This window comes from Lepidochelys kempii, chromosome 18, assembly GCF_965140285.1.
Source record: "Lepidochelys kempii isolate rLepKem1 chromosome 18, rLepKem1.hap1, whole genome shotgun sequence".
NCBI lineage: Eukaryota > Metazoa > Chordata > Testudines > Cheloniidae > Lepidochelys > Lepidochelys kempii.
Genome location: NC_136397.1, coordinates 14287679 through 14309109, shown reverse-complemented (window position 1 = coordinate 14309109; position 21431 = coordinate 14287679). Strand labels below are relative to the sequence as shown.

The 21431-nt window shown below is 50.9% G+C and overlaps 1 protein-coding gene across 4 annotated transcripts in view; it reads left to right on the top strand.

Moving 5' to 3' along the window:
- Positions 1 to 21431, top strand: part of PIK3CD (phosphatidylinositol-4,5-bisphosphate 3-kinase catalytic subunit delta) — a 53913-nt gene that overhangs the window by 16455 nt on the left and 16027 nt on the right. For 3 of the 4 annotated variants that reach the window (XR_012155539.2, XR_012155538.2, XM_073316575.2), the window contains exons 3-14: positions 714 to 942; positions 1546 to 1775; positions 2635 to 2814; positions 3676 to 3825; positions 9457 to 9546; positions 11837 to 12058; positions 16912 to 17008; positions 17492 to 17622; positions 18859 to 18918; positions 19252 to 19419; positions 19969 to 20090; positions 20253 to 20396. Coding sequence is in view for 2 of the 4 variants with exons in the window: in XM_073316575.2 (XP_073172676.1) it covers positions 714 to 942; positions 1546 to 1775; positions 2635 to 2814; positions 3676 to 3825; positions 9457 to 9546; positions 11837 to 12058; positions 16912 to 17008; positions 17492 to 17622; positions 18859 to 18918; positions 19252 to 19419; positions 19969 to 20090; positions 20253 to 20396 (1823 nt within the window). In the remaining 2 variants the exon portion in view is untranslated. Of the gene's footprint in view, positions 1 to 713; positions 943 to 1545; positions 1776 to 2634; positions 2815 to 2969; positions 3097 to 3675; positions 3826 to 9456; positions 9547 to 11836; positions 12059 to 16911; positions 17009 to 17491; positions 17623 to 18858; positions 18919 to 19251; positions 19420 to 19968; positions 20091 to 20252; positions 20397 to 21431 lie in introns of those variants that run through there. The other variant, XM_073316577.2, reaches the window with a different exon arrangement.

The following is a 21431-nucleotide window of genomic DNA, read 5'->3' as shown; positions in this document are numbered from 1 at the left end:
TCAGGTAATTTGTTAACTGTCTAAATGGCATCCACTGGGGTGGAAGGATGGTCTAGTGGGGAAGGCACTGGACTGGACTGGGGTACAGGAGACCTGGCTTCAATTCCTGGGTCTGTCATAGATGTGAGACTTGTGCCTCAGCTCCCCATCTGTATAATGGGGGTAATGCCTCCCTACCAGACAGGGGTGTTGCAAGGCTAAAAACCCAAGAATAAGCATTGTGAGGTGCTCAGATACTGTAGATACCTAGAGAGATTTATTGCAGCTCATTGCAAGCACAAAAAGGGAAGCCAGGTTAAAGTCTGGCTGAAAATTGGGTCCTCACAGTTGATTCTGTGAGATCAGTCATTGAGAAATAATCAGGTCAGTAATAGTTACAGCTACTCATGTGGTCTATGCGTAGAGACCAGGGGATGTAGTGAAAAGGGTTAGCACTGCCTCCCATTGTAGTGCACTGCGCCTCTGCCCATGGGTGTGCAGTTGTGAATTTCCAAGGGATGGCATTTCTCAGGTGTCATACAAATGACTATTACTCTTCTCCAGGGGCTTTCATTAAGGCCCTGCAAGATCCCAGTCAATAGCTGCCCTGCTGTTGTTTGTGACTGTGTGTAATGGCCATGGGGGATTGTGGGTGGAGAGTGGGGCAGTAGGGAGGGGATGTGATAGGTCGGCTGGCACATCGGTGGATACACCCTGCTGTCGCTTTGTCCCAGGTGGTCTGGCGTCACGCACAGTATGAGCCATTGTATCACATGCTCAATGACCCCGAAGCGTACGTCTTCACGTGTATCAACCAGACGGCCGAGCAGCAGGAGCTGGAGGATGAGCAGCGGCGCCTCTGCGACATCCAGCCCTTCCTGCCTGTCCTTCGGCTGGTGGCTCGTGAAGGTGACCGCGTCAAGAAGCTGATTAACTCCCAGATCAGCTTGCTCATTGGGAAAGGTGAGTCTCCATCTTAGTGCCAGGAGGAGCTGCTTTAATCAGGGTAGAGCACGAGTGCTGGCTGCAGGGGGAGCTCAGTTACTTCAGGCTCAACCTCTCTCAGCCAGGGTTGCTGTGTAGGGAGTATCACAGATGCACTGACTGAGTTAGGTATCGGGGGTAGCTGTGTTCGTGTTGTTTTTGTGGATACAGACTGAGTCTGGTGGCACCTTAAAGACTAGCAGATTTATTCGGGCATAAGCTTTCGTGGGTAAAAAGCCCACTTCTTCAGATACATGCATGCTGACTTAGGGGAGCTCTCGGCTATGCCAGTCCTAGCAGGAGTCCCTGTGGACTGACTGAGGAAAAGGGGTGATCTCTCCTCTGGTCTAGTCCCAGCCTGTCCCAGCAAGAGTCCCGAGAAGGGACTGGTGTAATTGTGTAGCCATCATAGTCTAATGCTGTAGACTTGGCTTTTTCTACCGTATGTTATGAGATGCTGCGATCTCCCCGCCCAGCAGAGGCAGCTGATTATCAAGGACCAGTGACCCTACTGCTATGTGGATCTTCTCCTTTTATTTATTTATCTATCTATCTATCTATTGATTTTAACACCCTGCTCAGGTTTGCATGAGTTTGACTCGGTGCGCGACCCGGAGGTGAATGACTTCCGTGCAAAAATGCGACAGTTGTGTGAGGAGAAGGCGGCGAAGCGGCAGCAGCTGACCTGGATGGCCTGGATGGAGTACAGCTTTCCCTTGCAACTGGAGCCCTTGGCCAAAGGCCCCAGGACTGGCGCCCTTCGCGTCCCCAACAAGAACATCTTTGTCAACGTCAAGTTTGAGTCTGGCGGGGTAAAACCTGAGCTTCCTGTTATGTGTAAAGGGTTTGCGCGCTCAGTTCTGCATCCAGCTGTGGGATCAACCACCCATGGTTCCATCTGTTTGGGAGTTATCTTGACTCCTTGAGATTGAGATGTTTGGAAGGACTGTGTGTAAACCGGCCACCTCCCCACCAAACAACTGATTGATGGAAACGCTCCCCTTCCCAAATGGGGCTTTGCCCTCATCCTCTCTCAAAATTCTGCACTGCTGAAACAAATCCCCTTTTCTTTCGAAATAAGAGTCAAGTGGTCTCATGATCCCAGCCTGCTGCTTCCAGGCATTAGGCTGTCTCTGCCACGGAGCACCTGATAACTTCTCATTCCTTCCTGCTGCCCTCTGATAACCCCAGTCCTGGCATATTGGGCCCAGGCATTAAACAAAATTTCTAAGGAGGCACCCGCTCAACCTGAATGGAACCATCCATAAAACATAGCACTTGCCAAGCATTCATCCTGGCAGCCACCCCTGATTAGCAGGTATTGTCCCCCTTTTGTGCAGACTGAGGAAGTGGAGGCAGGAAGTTTTAAATGACGTGCTGAAGGCTGCAGAGGGAGTAGACGGCAGAACTTCAAATGGGACTCAGGAAGTTCCTGGCTCCCAGTCCTGTGTTGCACCACTGGACATGTCCCTCTCCACTCTGACCTCTGTTTGTAATGTGGATAATCACATTGCATCTGTAGCCTTCTCTTCATCCCTAGGTGCTTTTGGGGAATCTAGCTATCCCCTCTGGCATCCGGGGCTGCGGGACTCTCTCTGCGACTCCCGATACTAATTTCATCCCCTGCTCAGCTGGTATTTGACTGTACATGCTGTTCTGTTGGGATTGCAGGAGAGCTTCACCTTCCAGATCTCCCCCAAGGAATTCCCTGTCACGTTAATGAGCTATGCCATCAAGAAGCAAGCTACCGTTTTCCGCCACCAGACAGTGGAGAGCCCTGAGGATTATACTCTGCAGGTGAAAGGGAAATGTGAATATCTCTATGGGAACTACCCCCTGTACCAGTTCCAGGTGAGTCTCTTTCCTCCACCTACAGGTGAGCTCTTTCCCAAGCATACAGGAACTTTTTTCTCTCTGGGAGGCAGGAAAAGGTCCATGCTATTGTCGTCCATGTCCCTTATGTTGAGCTGGAAGTACACCCTAAAGGGACCCAGTCCGTTGTCCAGTTAACAAAGTGACCTGGATGCTGCCCCAATGGATGGCCCTCTGGTGGGGAGTCTATGAGCAGGCACCACGAAGATCATAAGGCTGGGCTCGCTCATGGAAGATGGGTGGAGAAAGTGTGACTTGATTGTGAGTCCATTTGGCATTGAGTGCTAATGAGCCAAACCTATCACTGGGTGTGAGCTTGTGTGTGTGTTGGGGGGGGGTTCTGAGGGGTGACTCCCTCCATCCCCTCTCCCCAGCCAGGATGTAGCTGCTGAACGTCAGGGTTGAACAGCGCCTCCCACTACTCGGAAGCAACACTGTCCCCCAAACGGCATCCCCTCTCCTGTGCTGTGACAAAAGTGGGCTCTCTGCTGTCCGGAGCAATGAATCCTTCCCGGCATCGTACCATAAACCCAGGCAGTCCGGTGCATATATGGGGGATGGGTTTGGGCACCTGGACCCACTCACTCTTGCAACTGCACTTTAGTCTTCAGGGTTCTTCGTGCCAGAGACGCCTCTTGGGAAAGATGTAGGTTTAGAAAGGAATTGGCAGCAGAACTTAGTTTTGGTGGCTGCTGGGTCACTTCCACATGCTGCCCTTCCTCTCCTTTCTGACCCAGCCCTGGTTCACCCCCATCGCTGCCCTCTCCACATCCTCGTGGCTTCTAGGCCGTCTGTTCTGCCATGATTACTCTGTTCTCTCTCTGCCCCTCCTCCCACCAGTACATCCGCAGCTGCCTGCACCATGGCCTGATGCCCCACCTGACGATGGTACACTTCTCTTCCATCATTGCTATGCGAGAGGAGCAGACCAACTGCACTGCCCACACCCCGAAGATGGTTGCCAAGCCTCCGCCGCTCCCCAAGAAAAAGGTAACCATGCTAGCGCACTGGACACCCTTCTCTCCCTGCCCCCACCACTCTGACACACCCATTTGCTCCTTCTCTGTCTTTTCCACAATCAAATTGAGATGCTAGTGCCACCTGGAAGTGACTGCCCAGCAGGCAGAGTGACACCCTGGCTCCTTAATGCGGGAATCATAACAAGGCCAAAAGGGGGTAATTGGGGAGGCCCATCCCTCAGTTACATAAAGGACCTGCACAGAGACCCTCTACTTCTTCAAACGATGGTCCCTATATGTCCTCCAAACATGGTTGCGCATGTGCCTGAATCCAAAAGGTTTCCTAGCAGTGTCTGTTGACCCACATGTGTGTCATGCATCCCCACATGCTTGCAGCTGAGGGTATAATAGGTCGTGTGGGTCGAAGCCTCTCTAGTTCCCTCTTACGGCCACATGGCCTGCGTCGGCCCTGGTCCTTCGCGCTCTTAGTTTTTGCTAAGAGAGTGATTTCTGTCCGTTTGCCTATAGTTGTGTACAGTAGCTGCAGAGTTAGTAGTAGGTTGGTTCGTGCTAGTCATTCCCGTTTGGGGACTCCCTGCCCCCTCTCCTCGCTTGGGCACCAGGCCCACGTTCTGGGGTTTAAAAACTCTCTCTCCTGCCTGCATTCATTCTCTGTGAGCAGCAAGCACCGGAGGGGTCTTTATCACTGTGGTGAGGCTCATGTTGCGGCTCCTTGTTCCCTCTGCATGTCCTTCCTGCACTGGACCTGGGAAGCTTGGGAGCTCCGCCTCCGTTAAGTTCCTCCATGGAGGAAGCAATGAGGCCACTTGCTCGTTCGGATCCGGGACCATCGGAACCGCTGACACAGTGACCTTCACCGGCGGTGTGCGCCCCTTCCATTATTTCCCATGCCCCGGATCCAGCAATACCACCGGGGAAGGGCAGGCCCAGCCATGAGAGCAAGAAGCCCTCTCATGGGCACAAAAGTAGGTCCCCACAGCAGCCTGCTACTAAACGCAGCGTTTCCTCCCTGAGCCGCGCCTGGTTGGATGAGACGTTATGCGTGGAGACAACCACACCGATGCCCAACCTTCCCCAGGGGCAGGGAAAAGCTCAGCGCAAACGGGGTCTGGCAGTACAGATGGCCACCCTAGTTCCCGCCCGTGCAGAGTGCTCACCAGCTCCTGAACCTCCTGAACCACCTGTCCCACCGCCACCTCTGTGGCACTTGGACAAGCCGGAGACGCTACCTGGCCCCTCGAGCATTTCCATGGGCACTTGTAGGACTCCCAGCTGCTCGGAGCCCCTCCTCTCCACCGTGGAATTGGTGCTGTCCTCCCCTCCCTCTTCGATCCTCTCCAGCCCCCCCTCGCCTGGGGGGGTCCCTGCTCCAGTGGACAAACCACTCCTGCTGCTCCTGGAATGACCCCCCGGTGGTGCCACCCTGCAGCCCACCTGTTTCACTGGTTCCCCCGCTGCTGGAACCATCCTCGGAGTCAGAGGAATTTTTGGTGTCGGGGCCTTCGTTCTCCCCCCACGTCACACCACAGCTTGGATTCGCGTCCCCGACTGCCTTATCCGCCCGTGTATGATCCAGCAGCGAGAGTCTGGTACTAGTACCTGTGGGGCACCCCACACCCCACAGCGCCCTTTGCCTTGGCTGCACGGGGCACCCTGGAACACCTACCGCTAGGTCTCTCCGCCTTTCCAAACATCCTGTCACTCCACCCAGGCTCCTCCATCAGCACCCTTGAACACAGAGGAAGAGATGGATGTTGAGCTAGTACTGTTGGCTCCTCCGGTCCCCATGGCCACTTCCTCCTTCCCTGTCTCCGCCAGATGATCACCGGCAGTATCAGGACCTGCTCCAGTTGGTGGAAGAGGACCTGGGAATACTGCTGGAAGAGATTCAGGATCAGCAGCACCAGCTCCTGGACGTTCTCCAACCTCTGAAACCATTTATTAATGAGGCCTTCCTCCCGCAGCACCAACAGAAATCAACCCCTCCAGATCGGGTGGCGAAATGCATGGACCTCTTGGGGAGGAAAATGTATTCCCTGGAGATGCTGCAGTTCTGAAGAGTAAACTGTCAGACTCTGCTAGCCAAATTTGATTTTAATAATTATACGGGGCTAGTAGAGTTCTAGGACAAACTGCCATCAGACCAGGGGTTCTCAAGCGGGGTCATGACCCCTCAAGGGGTCACAAGGTGTTTCGATGGGGGTCGCGAGCTGTCTTCGCCGTCATAACAGCACAAATATGCTGCTACTTGGTGTGTCCCCCCCTCAAGGGGTCACAAGGGGTTTCGATGGGGGTCGCGAGCTGTCTTCGCCGTCATAACAGCACAAATATGCTGCTACTTGGTGTGTCCCCCTACCTGGACGACTGGCTCCTTGTTGTGCTATCCTGACAAGAACTCACCTCTGCCATCCTCGCCCTTTGCACTCTCCTAATGTCTCTAGGTATTTGCATCACCGAGGAGAAGTCAGTGCTCGTACCTACACAGATGATACACTTTACTGGGGCACGGTTCTACTCCATCGTGGCATGAACCTTCCTTCCGGTGGACCACTTCATAATGCTGATGACTATAATTGCAGACCTGCATCACAAGCACATCTGCTGTTGTCTGTCTCTCCTTGGGCATATGGCAGTTTGTACCGCCATCATGCTACACTCACAACTGCACATGCGTTGCCTCCAGCTATGGCTCTTCTCTATCTGCAGACCCAACCAGGACCATTTGGACACCAGAGTCATTGTCCCCAAGACGGTTGTGGCCTCCCTCACGTGGTGGACCAACCCTTCCAAGGTCATGATAGGGACCCCCTTCATCCTTCCCACCCTGCAGGCAACCATCCCTTGCAGGTTGGGGAGCCTGTCTGGACCATCACACAGCACAGGGAATCTGGATGCCACGAGAGGCCAGGATTCGTACAAACGTGCTGGAACTGAGGGCAGTCCATTTTGCATGCCAGGCATTTCTTCCCATCATCGGGTCCTGCTCTCCAGCAACATCGCCGCAGTCTTGTACATCAACCAGCAGGATGGCGCCCGGTCTCTCACCCACTTCTCCAAGTCCATCCACCTTCAGAACTGGTGTATCAAACACCACATGATGCTCCAAGCCACATACCTCCCAGGCACCCAAAATGTCCTAGCAGATGCACTCAGCAGGACTCTCTACCTCTCCCATGAGTGGGAGTTACACAACGTCACATTCCGATACCTCTTCCACCAATGGGGCACCCCAAGGTGGGACCGCTTTGCCACTCATGAAACCCAAAAGCTGCCCCTTTATTGTTCTAGGGGAGGCATAGGGGAGGATTTGCAGGGTGACGTTCTTCTCTTCCCATGGATAGGTGACCTCTGCTACACCTTTCCCCTCATTCCCTTCCTCCCACAAGATCCGACGGGACCGAGCTACTGTAATATGCATAGCCCTGTTCTGGCCACACTGGTTCTGATTCACAGACCACCTCAGACTTTCCACCCGCACACCACTCCGCCTCCGAACACTCCCGGATCTCCTCACACAGGATTGGGGCCAGGTTCGGAACCCAAGCCCGCTTCACCTCATGGCCGGGTATTAGGACCACGAGGGTGGTTAGGGCTTGCTCCACTCTGGTGCGACACATCCTTAACCAAAGCAGGAGGGCGTCCACCAGGGCCTGCTACTAAGTTAAGTGGCAACGATTCACCTCATGGGCTCACTGCCATCACCACCCAGTGAATGCGATATCTATACCTTTCCTCCTCAACTGCCTTCTTGATCTCAAAATGTCAGGCCTTTCCCTCAGTTCTATACAAGTCCACTTGACAGTGCTCAGTGCCTCCCCCTTCTTCCCCACCTCCCCGTAGACAGCGGCTCCGTGTTTATACACCTTATCGCTGTCCATTTTCATGAAGGGTTTACTCAGTGCCTTCCTGCCAGTACTCAAGCCCCACCCCTTTGGGACCTTAATCTTGTTCTCTCTGCCCTCATGAACCCACCCTTCAAGCCGCTGGCAACATGTCCCTCTCCCAGCTCTCCATGAAGGTCATTTTCTTGGTCACCATCACCTCAGCTAGACGGGTCAGTGAACAGGCAGCCAGGATGGCAGATTCCCCCTCACACCGTATTCCACACAGATAAAGTTTCCTTATGGCTACACTCTAAATTCCTCCCAAAGGTAGTGTCGGAGTTCCACCTATATCAGTGCATTCACCTCTCTGTGTTCTGCCCCAAACCGTACGTCTCCCATGCGGACAGGGTCCTGCACTCCGTCGACATCCGCCGTGCCTTGGCGTCCTACCTCCACAGGACCAATGCCTCTCACGCATCGCCAAAACGGTTTGTAGCCATTGCCGACCAATCTAAGGGCCAATCCCTCTTCTCCCAACGAATCTCCAAATGGGTCTCCGGGTGCATCCGCGCATGCTACGACGCTACCCAACAGATGGAGTCACAGCACACTCTACACGAGCCTGCTTAGCGGACGTCTCCTGGCAAGACATCTGTCATGGAGCAACCTGGCGCTCTGTCCACATGTTCACCTCCCACTACTCAGTCACCCAAGTGGCAGCTGCGGATGCTGCTGTAAGCCGTGTTGTACTGCGGACTGCACTTCCTCTCACGTCTTTGCACCCATCTCCACGATGATCGTTGCTCGCTACTCACCTGTGTTTGGAATCCATATAAGGACCATCGCTCGAAGAAGAAGAGGAGGAGGAGGTTACTTACCTGTAAATGGAGGTTCTTTGAGATGTGTGGCCCTTACCTCTATTCCAGTACCCTTCCTCCAGCTGTTGTGATGCAGACTGGACTACCCAGTGGTAAGAGGGATACGAGAGAGGTGTTGACCCATACAACCTATTATACACTCGGCCATGAGCATGAGGGGACGCAGGACAAATGTGTGGGTCAGCGGACAACCTTGCGAACTCGGGTGTATGGCACGCATGTGCGCCCACGTTTGGAATACAAATAGGGCTACCACAGCTCATAGAACCTCTAGTTACAGGTAAGTAACCTCCTCTTTCCTATCAGAGATCCTGAGGTCAATATGGGAGTGACTCCCTATGCCCGCCCCAGGTCCACCTCTCCATCCCTATTCTCAGGGTTAATAGTTTGAGCACAGGACAGGGAGCCAGGAACTCCAGCATTCTAATTCCAGCTCTCACTCTGTCACTCTGGCTTTGGATTAATTCCATAATTTTTCTGAGCCAGATTCAGCCCTGGCATGAGCAGCGTCCACTGGCTGTCTTGCACAGTGGCTAGAGCACTGGACTGTGGTGCAGGAGAACTGGGTTCTATTCCTGGCTCAGCCTCTAACCAGCCAGGTGAGTCAGTTCACCTTTTTGTGCCCCAGTTCCCAATGGGGAAAATGATACTGAACATCTCCATAAAGACCTTTTCTGAAGAGCGCTATAGAAGTGCTAGGTATTACAGTTAAAGTGGGAGATCCACCCACTTACTCTGGCTGAATTTGGTCCTGAATCAGTTTCCCATCTCTAAGGTGGGTACAGTACATCCCAGGGGAGCATAGAGATTAGCTAAGTGGCGATGAGGGGCCCTGCTGCTGGGAGGGCACCAGCCTGTCTCCTGGCCACGGAGAATGCAGGTCGGTCTTCATTCTGGTCCATGTGCTGACTTAAGTTCTGTTCTCTCTGCCCTTTCTAGCCAACTCATGAGTCTCTCTGGTCCCTTCATCAGCCTTTTTACATTGAACTGGTGCAAGGCAGTAAGGTGAATGCAGATGAGAGGATGAAGGTAGGTGCGGGCTGGGTGTGGGTTGTTTGGTTTTTTGCATCTGGTTGCTTACCGCTTGTGTGAAAGATAGCAGGGATCAAAGACCTAAGATCACATGACCCCTTACCGCATTGTCCTTCATTCAGCTTTAGGGCGACCTCTAAAAAGTTTCACAACAGGAAGGAGAAGGGAACTTGTTAGCCAGCAGCTTGCTGAGCGAGTGGCAAATTCTTGGAAGCCTCAGCTGCAAGAGTTTCTGAGTACTGAGCCTAGCTACTCATCTGCGGTGATCTCACCTCAACAGAGATGCAGAAGTGCTGGAGACCAGCAAAGGAGGCGGAACTGGGGCTGTGTGAGGGGGGGGGAAGGGCAGAGGAACGGGGAGGTGGCCCCAGCATAGGGGAGCAATAGGGGGAATGGAGAGAAAATAGGCCCTGGGAAACAGAGGACTTGCTAACAGAATGGAGCAGGCAACAAATGGAGTGGGACCCCTGAGATTTGGCAAATGAAGATAAAGGAGGCAGAGAATGGTGCCTGAAGGTGTCACATGTAGACATTGTGGGCTCATAAGGCTCTTGCCTCGCTGAAAGTGGCTCCCAGTACACGCAGGGGATCCTGACTGGAGGTGATTTCTAGTACCTGGACGAACGTGCAGCAGGAGGGATGTGGCACAGGCTAGGAAGAGGTCTCTTTCCTGTTCTGTGATAGGGTCCAGGCAGGAGAGAGGAGAAGTGAGGGCTGATGCATTTACCCATATGGAGACTTGCAAATGCCAGAAATGCAGCTTCATATGCAGAGGCATTTCAAAGGGGATAACTAACCACCGGCAATGTGCTTTGCAGTTTGTTCTGCATCCACGCCAGTTCTACACATCCTCCCCAGTGCTATTAATTTGCTTCTCCTTGGCATAAGCTCATGTCCGTTTCTTGTTGGTTGCTTTCCCTACGGGGCATGGTCCAGTTTCCTCATCTGGGCCTGTCTAGCCTTTAGGCAGTTAAGATTTGTTAAATGTTCCCACCAATTGGTTTTACTGCTGTTGGATTTTAGTTTATAGTATTTTTGTATGTTTGGTCTAAGAACAATTCCAGCGTCATTTCTAGCGTTATTCCCATATTTAGGGGCTGGTGTGAAATGAGTGACTTGCTCTCAGTTATGTATACGATATAGTTGTAGCCTTGACAGTCCCAGAAGGCCCTGTGTGGCTCTAAAGCTTCTCTCTTTCCCTCTCTCTCTCTCTCTCTCCGACAGAAGTTGGTCCAGTAAGAGAGAGTACCTCACTCACCTCGGTCTCTGTCAAGGCAGTAATGTCTTATGACAAGGGGTACGCTTTTCATAAGGGCCTAAATCCCATTTTCAAAAGTAGGCTCCTAAGTCACTTGGCCCTTTTGATAATTTTACCTAGCAAGACCACACCAGAAAAAAACCCGATAACAGCAATTTGCATCTGTGTTGGCAGGCTCAGCAGAAAGGCCAATGACTCACTGGAGCGTGGAGATTCAAGGGAGGGCTAGTCAGACGTGTCTAAGTGATTTAGGAGCACAATTCCCTGTTGACTTGCGCTGGGAATTGTTTCTAAATTACCCAGGTGCTTCTGAAAATTCCAACCTATGGCAATTAAGTGCCCAACTCCCACTGAATTTCAGTGCTCCTAAGAAAATAGCCTAAATTTCCCTATAGAGTAGAGACTCTCTGGGTCCTGGGTAAGGCACACTGGCAAAGGACAGCTTGTACCACTGTTGCCCATGTGGTACCTGTCCTGGGATTAACAGGATTTAATTCTCCAGGGCTGTTGATCTGATGCCTTTTACCAGTACTGAATTGACACGCCAGGGTTCCAAACATTACATATATGTGGGCAGAATGTGCTTTCTAGCAAGGGTGATCGCAGTCATCTTATCCAACATGCTGGGAATTGAACTGGTGACCTCCAGAGAGAGAGACATGAGTTTCTACAGCTTAAGCTAAATAGTCAGGCTCAGTAGCCAAGCCTGTAACAGACTCATCTCTGTTGATCGGGCACAGAAAGGGACCTGTAGTACAAGCTTACTAGTGGATTAAATGAGCACTTTGCAATCATTAATTAAATCTGACAACCCACATGTGAGGTAGGAAGAGATCATATTAATTGTATAGATCAGTACACTGACACACAGAGAAGTTAAGGGACTTGACCAAGGGCTCGCAGAGAGACAGTGGCAAAAGATAGGAATAGCACCCAGGAGTCATGGCTCCCAGTTCTGGCCCTATTCTAACTGCGTCCCCAAGTGAAGAGCTCAGGACATTGTGATCCCAATGCACTCTTCTCTCTCAGTTGGTGGTACAGGCAGGCCTTTACCATGGCAACGAGATGCTCTGCAAGATGGTGTCGAGCGCCGAGGTGAATGTGTGTTCGGAGCCGGTGTGGAAACAGAGGCTGGATTTTGACATTAGCATCTGTGACCTGCCCCGCATGGCACGACTCTGCTTCGCCCTCTACGCTGTCATCGAGAAGGCCAAGAAGGCACGATCCACCAAGAAGAAATCCAAGAAAGCTGTAAGTGAGGCCCAGGAGGGGTTGGGGTGGGTGCTGGGCCATTCTCACCAGCTCCGTATGGCAGCGGAAGCAGCATTGAGCTAAACACTTAGGACTCTTGCTGTTCAAAGAGGGAACTTCAGCCAATAGAAAAGCTGCTGCCATGAAGGGCTGTCCCATTGCAACTGCTCCAAGGGGAGCAGGAAATTGGGGAATGGCTGCCATTATGATGGAGCTGTTCCATTGTAACTGCTCTGGGGAGGGAGGGGAGAGGAAATTCAGTAACTTACTCCATATTTAACTGCAAAGAAAGGGGAATTATTTTCATTTCCCTTTCTCTGCATTCCAGGGCTTCCTCATTTGTAGCTGAGGTTAAAAGTCATTATATGATGGCTCTTCTCTATAGTAATCTCTATAGTAATGTCTTTCATGCAAACCCTGTGCACAGCTAGTTTACCGCCAAGGGAGTGGGGGAAGAGAACAAACTCTGTAAGGAACTAGTTTACAGCCCAGGGGGCGTGAGAACAAACCCTGTGCAGAGCTATTTTACAGCCAAGCGGAGGAGAGAACAAGAGGAATAAGCAGGGAGCAGAAAAGATGTGTTTTCAGGTGACATTTGAAATGGGTTGGACAGGCAGGGAAGCACAGACACATTTAGGGAGGCTGTTTGGTGCAAGCAACAGAAGGGAAGGCCCATGGTGCTCATATTCACTTTGCGAGCTCCTTTTGTTCTCATACCTTCATCGCCTGCACCCCAAAATGACCCTCCTGTGATCCCATCTCTCAGAATCCTCTGTCTGCCATATTCAAGGGTGCATTATGCTATTTCGGCCCCAAGTGAGAAGACACAGGGTAATGTCTGTTGTCCCACATGAGGCCAAGTGTAGCATTGTACAGCCAGTGTACAGGAATGCGATAATTTTAATTCATAATATTATAGATCCAAAAGCATATTCTCTGCACCCAGGAATTGCACATTCCCTGGTACTATCTAGTCAGTAAACTTAATCCCTCCAGCTCTTTCCCTTTGGAAAGTTTTCTTAACGACCCCCGAAGGGCAAGAAACACTTTCATTTCCACGCAAATGCTTCGATTCTGTACAAAAGTTTGCAACCTCCTTGAAAACATAGGCACAGTCCCGAAGCTGAGAACCAGAGGCATGCAGGGTTCATCAGGCTGCCTTTGCAAGAGGATCGAAAAGCAGAGGGTTGATGCTGTTTGATCATAAGGTCTTACTGATGCCCCAGTCCTGCAAGTGCCTCCTGGCAGATGGGACCCCTGTGCTTGCACAGAGCCATGTTGGCATTGATGGGGCTTCTTGTGGGCAGAATGAATTGATGCTAACAGCGTTCTGTGCAGGTGTCCCATTTGCATGGAGGCCTGAGACTGAAGCACTTTGAAGGAGAGACTGGTTTTTTTTAAGTGGGGGAACCAATGCCTAGCACAGTGGAGCCCCGATCCCTGACTGAGGCCTCTGGGTGCTACCTCAGTACAAATAAAACCTGAGAGTCATTCAAATGCTGCAGTTCTGTGGATGTTCAAGAGGCAATATTCATCTTTAAGGCCATTGGGAAGAAATCTGGGCAGTTGGGTTAACTTAAATAACTCCAGTTTGGTTTGTTAAGTGCCAATGTTGACACAAGTACGAAATGATATAAACTGTCCATCAACAAGTTTAGGCTTGAAATTGGCAAAGGTTTCTAACCATCAGAGGAGTGAAGTTCTGAAACAGCCTTCCAAGGGGAGGAGTGGGAGCAAAAGCCTAACTAGCTTCAAGGCTGAGCTTGATAAATTTATGGAGGGGATGGGATGATGAGACTGCGTACGATGGCATGTAGTTAATCTGCAACTGCTAGCAGCAAATATCTCCAAAGGCCGGTGATGGGACACTAGATATGGGGGGCTCTGAATTACTGCAGAGAATTCTTTCCCAGGTGTCTGGTTGGTGAGTCTTGCTCACATGCTCAGGCTCTAACTGATCACCATATTTGGGGTCAGGAAGGAATTTTCCCCTTGGTCAGATTGGCAGAGGCCCTGAGGTTTTTTTTTGCTTTCTTCTGCAGCATGGGGCACAGGTTACATGCAGGATTATACTAGTGTAAATGGTGGATTCTCTGTAACTCGAAGTCTTTAAAGCATGATTTGAGGACTTCAGAAACTCAGCCAGAGGTTAGGGGTCTATTACAGAAGTGGATGGGCGAGATTCTGTGGTCTGTGATATGCAGGAGGGCAGACTAGATGATCACGATGGTCCCTTCTGACCTTAAAGACTATGAGTCTGAGCTGAATTGTTAGAGGCTCTTACCCATGTGCTTGTCCTGGTGATAGAAGGGAACCGGACTTTAGTGAGAGACTGCTGGTATCGGGAGGATGGGGCTTTGAATAGGCAGATTTGCCTGTGCATTTAGGTTGGGCTTTTCAAAGAAGTCCTTTAGGAGCCCAAATTTCATAGAATCGTAGGAGTGGAAGGGACCTTGAGAGGTCATCTAGTCCAGTCCCTTGCAGTCATAGCAGGACTAAGTAATAGCTAGGCCATCGCTGAAATTCAGTGGGAATTGTATGCCCAATTTCTTTAAATTCTTTTGAAACTCCCAGCCTTGTACCACAATCTTTCCTGTTGTCTAGCATGGTCCCTGGTCAGCCTCTTGCTTGCTAATAGCATTGTAACTGTTCTGAGATGCGATGCATGAACTAGCTGGAGAGCGCCGTTGGTCTCTCTGGACTGTCCAGAAGCAGGAAGGTGAGGTTGAATCACTTACTACCAAGAAAAGAGGCGAACCTGCGTGCTTACAGGAATGAGTCAGATTACTAGTGTTTTTCTGGTTTGTTCTCTTTCCTCTTTGAGTCATGCCAAAGCTATTTCTGCCCTTACATAGAAGATGTTGAGTCATTGCTTTCTGGACCTTATCCACTAAGTATCTCACTTTGTGCTTTGGCAGCCTCCACCATGTGTTTTGATAGGGACTTTTGTTGTTGTTTGGCTTCTCATTGTGGCCTAGAAGCTAATGTTGCAAACGTGATCATGCTGAAGTTACCCAGAGTCTGACTAAATCAACAAAGGGGCTTGGAGATTGTGAGAGGTCAGTCAGAAGTGTTTCATGTTTAGTACTCTAGGGAAACAGCTGACTTCCCCGCCGCTCCCATGAATTAAAAATCCCTTTGCCAGGACTGCTAGAGAAGCCTTAGTGTTTTCTTGAGAACGTGTCAGTGGAAGGATGTAAAGGGCTTATCATGGCTCCTTTTAAATCTGATAGATGCCCCCTTTGTGTGTGTGCGCACATTTGCACTGAAATGTCCCTTTCAGGCTGTGCTGATAATTTCATCTAAGATCTCTCCCCAGCTACCCTCTTGGGAGATCAGTTTCTGTGTGTGTTTTCTCTTTAAACCATGGAGGCTTCTGACAAGTCTTGTTTAATGCTGGTTCTGCCACACTGACCAAACTGTTTTGTTGAAGAATTGAGTGCAAACAAACTCAGCTTGCCAGTGGAGTTCCAAGAAGGCAGTGTAGTCTAATGGGAAGAGCAGCAGACTGCGAGTCTAGGGGAGATGGGCTTTATTATTGGTTCTGCCACCATCTCTGTTCTGATTTCTCCTATCGGTAAAATGAGGTTATTTATACTTTGCCACCTTTTGCAAAGTGCTTTGAGATCTGTGGGTGGAAAGTGCTAATTGTTATACTAAAGGATCAGCAATCTGTCCCTTCCCCCTTTATTAAACAATAACAATCCCCCTCTCCCCCTTGATCAGATATACCTGGCTTTATCTGCACAACCTGGTTTCTGAATCCATATTTACTGAATTGGTCCCTGTATTAAAGTGTCTTGGAGGGAACTGTAGAAATATACAAAGTAGCCAAGTGTAATGGTAAGACATGCCAGCAGATCAAGGGATGTGATCGTTCCCCTCTATTCGTCATTGGTGAGGCCTCATCTGGAGTGCTGTGTCCAGTTTTGGGCCCCACACTACAAGAAGGATGTGGAAAAATTGGAAAACGTCCAGCGGAGGGCAACAAAAACGATTAGGGGACTGGAACCCATGACTTATGAGGAGAGGCTGAGGGAACTGGGATTGTTTAGTCTGCGGAAGAGAAGAATGAGGGGGGATTTGATAGCTGCTTTCAACTGCCTGAAAGGGCATTCCAAAGAGGATGGCTCTAGACTGTTCTCTGTGGTAGCTGATGACAGAACGAGGAGTAATGGTCTCAAGTTGCAGTGGGGGAGGTTTAGGTTGGATATTAGGAAAAACTTTTTCACTAGGAGGGTGGTGAAGCACTGGAATGCGTTACCTAGGGAGATGGTGGAATGTCCTTCCTTTGAAGTTCTTAAGGTCAGGCTTGACAAAGCCCTGGCTGGGATGATTTAGTTGGGGATTGGTCCTGCTTTGAGCAGGGGGTTGGACTAGATGACCTCCTGAGGTCCTTTCCAACCCTGATATTCTATGATTCTATGATAACCCCTACTCTAAAGTCCTTGCCATGTGTGATCACTTCCCACAAGTGTAGGCACTTCAGTCCTGTCCGTGTGGCCAAATTCCAACTCCAGTAACTACATTCTGCCTTCTTAAATTCCCCCTGCAGTTTCAAGTGGGTACAGTGCTCTTCTTGCCCTAACTGAAGCATAATGATCTACTTGCTGTTGAAAAGCTGCTGGTTCCACCCCAGGGGTGGGTGCAATGGGTACTATATAGTGTTGGGTGTAATTTTACCTGCTCCAGGTGCTGGATGTGGAGATTTTTAGGGCTCTTGGGGGGCGGGGTTATTTCTTGATATTTGGGGGGGGGGCTGTTTTGCTCTTGCTCCCTTGCTAACCCTCTCCTCTTCCCATCAGCCAGCTCCTGGCACCACACCTGGTTCAATCTCCGTGTTCCCCTTGCAGGACTGCCCAATAGCCTGGGTGAATGTCATGCTCTTCGACTACAAGGACCAGCTGAAAACAGGAGAGTGCTGCCTGCATATGTGGTCGTCATTTCCAGGTACCAGGAACTACAGCTCTGGTCTCCTCCATCGGAGTGGGGACGGAGCACAGGAAGGGCAAGGGCGGCATCTCCTATTAGCAGCACAGAAGGAGCAAGAGTTCTTGTATTTTACTGACACTCTCTCTGCCCGCTGGTGGGACTGTTATTAAGTCTCTGTGTTACAGTAGCACCTAGAGGCCCCACCCAGATCAGGGCCCCTCGTGCTGCACGCTGGGTGCACATGTCATGAGAGACAGACTCTGCCCAGAGTGGCTCACAAGCTAGAGAGACAAGACACAGCAGGCTGGGAGGGGAAACAGGGCACCGAGAACTGAGGAGACATGCCCTAGGCCAGACAGCAGGTCAGTGACAGAGCTGAGAATAGAACTTGGATCTCCTGAGTCTCAGTCCAGTGCCCTGTCTGCTGTGCCACACGGTGCCCTCCCATCTCCCTTCACTGAGCTTTGGGAATCCAGCCTGAGGATCTTTTTACTTTTTCAGATGAGAAAGGGGAGCTGTTGAACCCCATGGGCACAGTCCAGAGCAACCCCAACACGGAGAGCGCAGCAGCCCTGGTCATCTGCTTCCCTAGCGTCACACCCCATTCTGTGTATTACCCATCCTTCGAGCAGGTAAAGGGTAGGGCATCTCTCTGGATGGGTCACCTTGCTTCCTGGTCTATAGAACACAAAGTTCTTAAGTGTCCCATAGAGCAGCATAGCAGGGCTGGGTGCAGGTAGCTGGTTAATAAAGGCTGCCAAGGACTAACTGAAAGCTTTGTTCTTATCGCCACACACACTGGGGTGGGTCCAGCCTGTCAGTCAGTCCCATCTAAGCCCCAGAAAACCTGCTCCGCGTAGATGAGCATTTGTCCGCAAACTGATTTACGAACTTTGCAAGCTGTGGTGGAAAGCGAGCTCTGCCTGCATTTCATCGGGGTCAGAACTTTGGGCTTCCTCTTTTGACAACCTCAGATTATCTGAAGTGGCTTTGTTCAAAAAGGAAGAGTTTCCCTGTCACTAGTGGAAGCTTGTTAATGCAAAACCGCCTGATTCCAAATGAGGGTAAAATTTCAGATGGACAGTTGCAAGTCAGAAGTGAAGGGCCCAGAATTCTGCAGTGTTTACAGAAGGGCAGGTTTCTGAAAAGGCCTGTCTTGGCGTGAGGTTTGTGGAAAGGAGGGGAGAGACACGTAAGGGAAAATGAGTGTTGTGAGAGAGCTCCCAGCTGGCCAGCACTCACTGATAACTGAAAATGTGGTATGAGAAAGCTACATCTATTGCTCATCTCCACTGACCAGACATCTGGAGTGGAAACAGCTTCAGGAGAGAAAAGGAAGCGGGAATTCTGCTCTTGCTGGAAGAGATTGATAATTCCCTGCACACATGTCCATGACCGACTGTGTCACCACACGTGGCAGCTTGTACAAAACCATCTGCTTGGCTGGAGCACTTCCAAGAATCCATCACTGTTGTTGCTCTGGAGGGAATGGCTTGTGTTATCTTGGACATCACTGAGCGTGGCTGTGCCTCACATCTCTGCGACTGTTGACAGGCGTGCCATTCTCATAGAGGGACTCGAACCCTTGGCTTGCATGATTGCTGCCCTCTTGCCCATTTCTCTACCTTCTACTTTCTGCTTGGTGTAGTGACCCCTGGTGGTGAGAGCAGAACTGCATGGCTGATCACTACACACACTCCTGCTGCCGAACTGTCAGCAGGGCTTGATTCTGCTCTGGAGGGCTTGGGAACTCGCTGGGCTCTCATGAAGTGTAGCTGAAGAGCGGGTTCCCCGGTGGGCATAAAGGGGAGGTGGGCCGTGAAGAAGATGAAGGCAGATGCTTCACTTAGCCTGTATTTGTATTGCAGCTGTTGGAGTTGGGGAGGAACGGAGAGTACACCCGTGCCATACCAGAGGATCTAGAGGAGGTAAGTGTCTGGCATCATCCAGCAACCTGCTGTCAGGTCTGACAGGCCCTCCCTAAGGAACTACACACATAGGACTCTGTGGGTGCTTTTTCTGGGAGACCCGCCCCCTACCCCATCCTCACCCAGCTGCCCTCAGCTCTGCATGGGCCTGGCTTTCCTGGGAGAGGGCCCCCACAAGCTTTGTCCCATGTCCATCCTGGCTCCTTTCTCCACTTGGGTTGTGCACTCTAATAGCTCCCCCTGGGGCCCAGCCTTGCAGCATCTCCCAGGGAATGGAGCGAACTGCGAGGCCATTTCAAATTCAGACTGAGCCCCATATGTTCCTGTGAGCAGAAGCAGCAGCTGAGGGAGATCCTGGAGCGGAGGAGCCACACCGAACTCTACGAGCATGAGAAGGATCTGGTGTGGAAGATGAGGTACGAGATCCGGGACCAGTACCCAGAGGCCTTGGCAAAGCTCCTCATCATCACCAAGTGGAACAAACATGAGGATGTTGCCCAGGTGAGGCTGGGGTGGGTGAGGGCCATGGGTCAAGCAGCCAGCCCAGATAATGGACTTCGGGGACCCCAGTTGGGAAGCGGGACAGTGTGCAGCTGCTTTTGTCTTCCATTTTCCATTGGCCTTTGCTCTGTGCACAGGCGCATTGGGGTGTCCTCAGCCCCTTCAGGTCCTAAGATCCCAGAGCTTGTGGATTCTGTTACGGTGCAGGCAATATATGCTGTAGGGCTTTTGGGTTGGGACTTGAGGAGCTGGCTCCTGGTTCTGTTGGGTCCAATGAGACATTGTCCCCCCCGCACCATCTCTGACAAAGTCAAGGTTCTGCTGTGTTCTGGGCTTTGCAGGCTCTGGGCGCTATATAAGACACAGATGAAAACTGTCCTTGCCCCCCAGAGCATACACAGCTGCCGAGGCCAAAACTAATGCAACCTTTGTCAGTTAGCAAAGTGTTCCAGGCTCAAGGCCTGGCTCCTTGCATCAGTCTCTCTCGGTGGCCATTGTCTCCTCTTCCTTTCTGACTACTTGTTCCACATCTCGTTCTTGCCCCTGCAGATGGTCTCCCTGCTCCAGTCCTGGCCGGAGCTGCCTGTCCTGAATGCCCTGGAGCTGCTGGATTTTAGCTTCCCGGATCGCTATGTTGGTTCCTTCACGATCAACTCGTTAAAAAAGCTGACGTAAGTGCACACCACGGCGGGGAAGCTGTTGAGCTGCTTTCTGATTGGCTGGAAGGTGGCAGAGGAGGATTATGGGCAAATGCTTGAGCCTCTTCTGTAGACATAAGTACGGGTGATGCAGCCAGGGTGACGTCATCTTTGATCTTCCTTTTCCTTCCCCAGAGATGATGAATTGTTTCAGTATCTGCTGCAGCTCGTCCAGGTGCTCAAGTATGAATCCTACTTAGACTGTGAATTAACCAAGTTCCTATTGGACAGAGCGTTAGCCAATCGCAAAATAGGACACTTTCTGTTTTGGCATCTCAGGTAAGGAGCAACCGTGTTTCATTCTCTGCCTGGGTAACCAAGTAAAACCGGCCTTTACTGAAATCCTGATTGCGCAGGAGTGTGTGTATGTGAGAGAGAGAGGGGGGGACTGGGTTTAATACACGTATTGAAAGGCTTTTGATAAGTCTTACCCAGTCTCTTTCAGTTGAAGTATTTCTATGGTTGTGAGACTTCCAGGAGTGCAGTTCTGACTCTGAAAGTGACTGTCAAAATGGCATCCCAGGGTCCTCTGTGTGTTTCTTCTCTTGCTGATTCCATATCAAATGGGACTCATTTGACGAGTAACAAGATGTTGAGTACGATTTTCAAAAGTACTTTAGTGATTTGGGAGCTTAAGACAGGTTGATGTCCCAGAGCACTGAGGCTTCTAAGTCAGTTTAGGTGCTTTTCACAGTTTTACTTGTTGTTTCTAACTGCCAGCCTGGCAAATTCACCCTGGAATCTGAGAGGCAAGATGGTGGCATATATTTTTAGACTCCAGATTGCTGAGATTCTAAACATTCTGGGACAGACCAGGCCTGATCCACACCCAAAGTCGCACTAGTTTAACAGGAGGTATGATGTTCCACACACAGGGTTTAACTAAGTCAGTGCAACACAATTTCATTGGTTTAACTCTGGCTTGTGTCAGTTTAGCTTGCACCTGTAATGTACGTCGGTGATCCTGATATAAAAGTTGCATTTTCAGGGTGCGCTTTCCCTCCTCCTCTCTCCGCTCCCCATGAAGCCTTAGACACATCTCAGTGTATGCCCAGATTTGGTGACTGGGGGATGCTTCCACTGGGTGCCCTACAGGGGCCTGCTTTTTAGAAGGCAGGTGCTCAGCACTTTCTGAAAATCAGGCTCCTTTAAGATGTCTCAGGCTAGGCACCCGGGATCAGCAGTCGCTTCTGAAAATGTGGATTCAGGCTCCTCCAGGCCAGAACACTGAGGTGGCTCTCAAGAGGAATGCTTAACAAGTCAGTCTCCAGTAAGAAGGCTCGTGGCTTCAGACAATGGAGTTTTCTTTCGAAC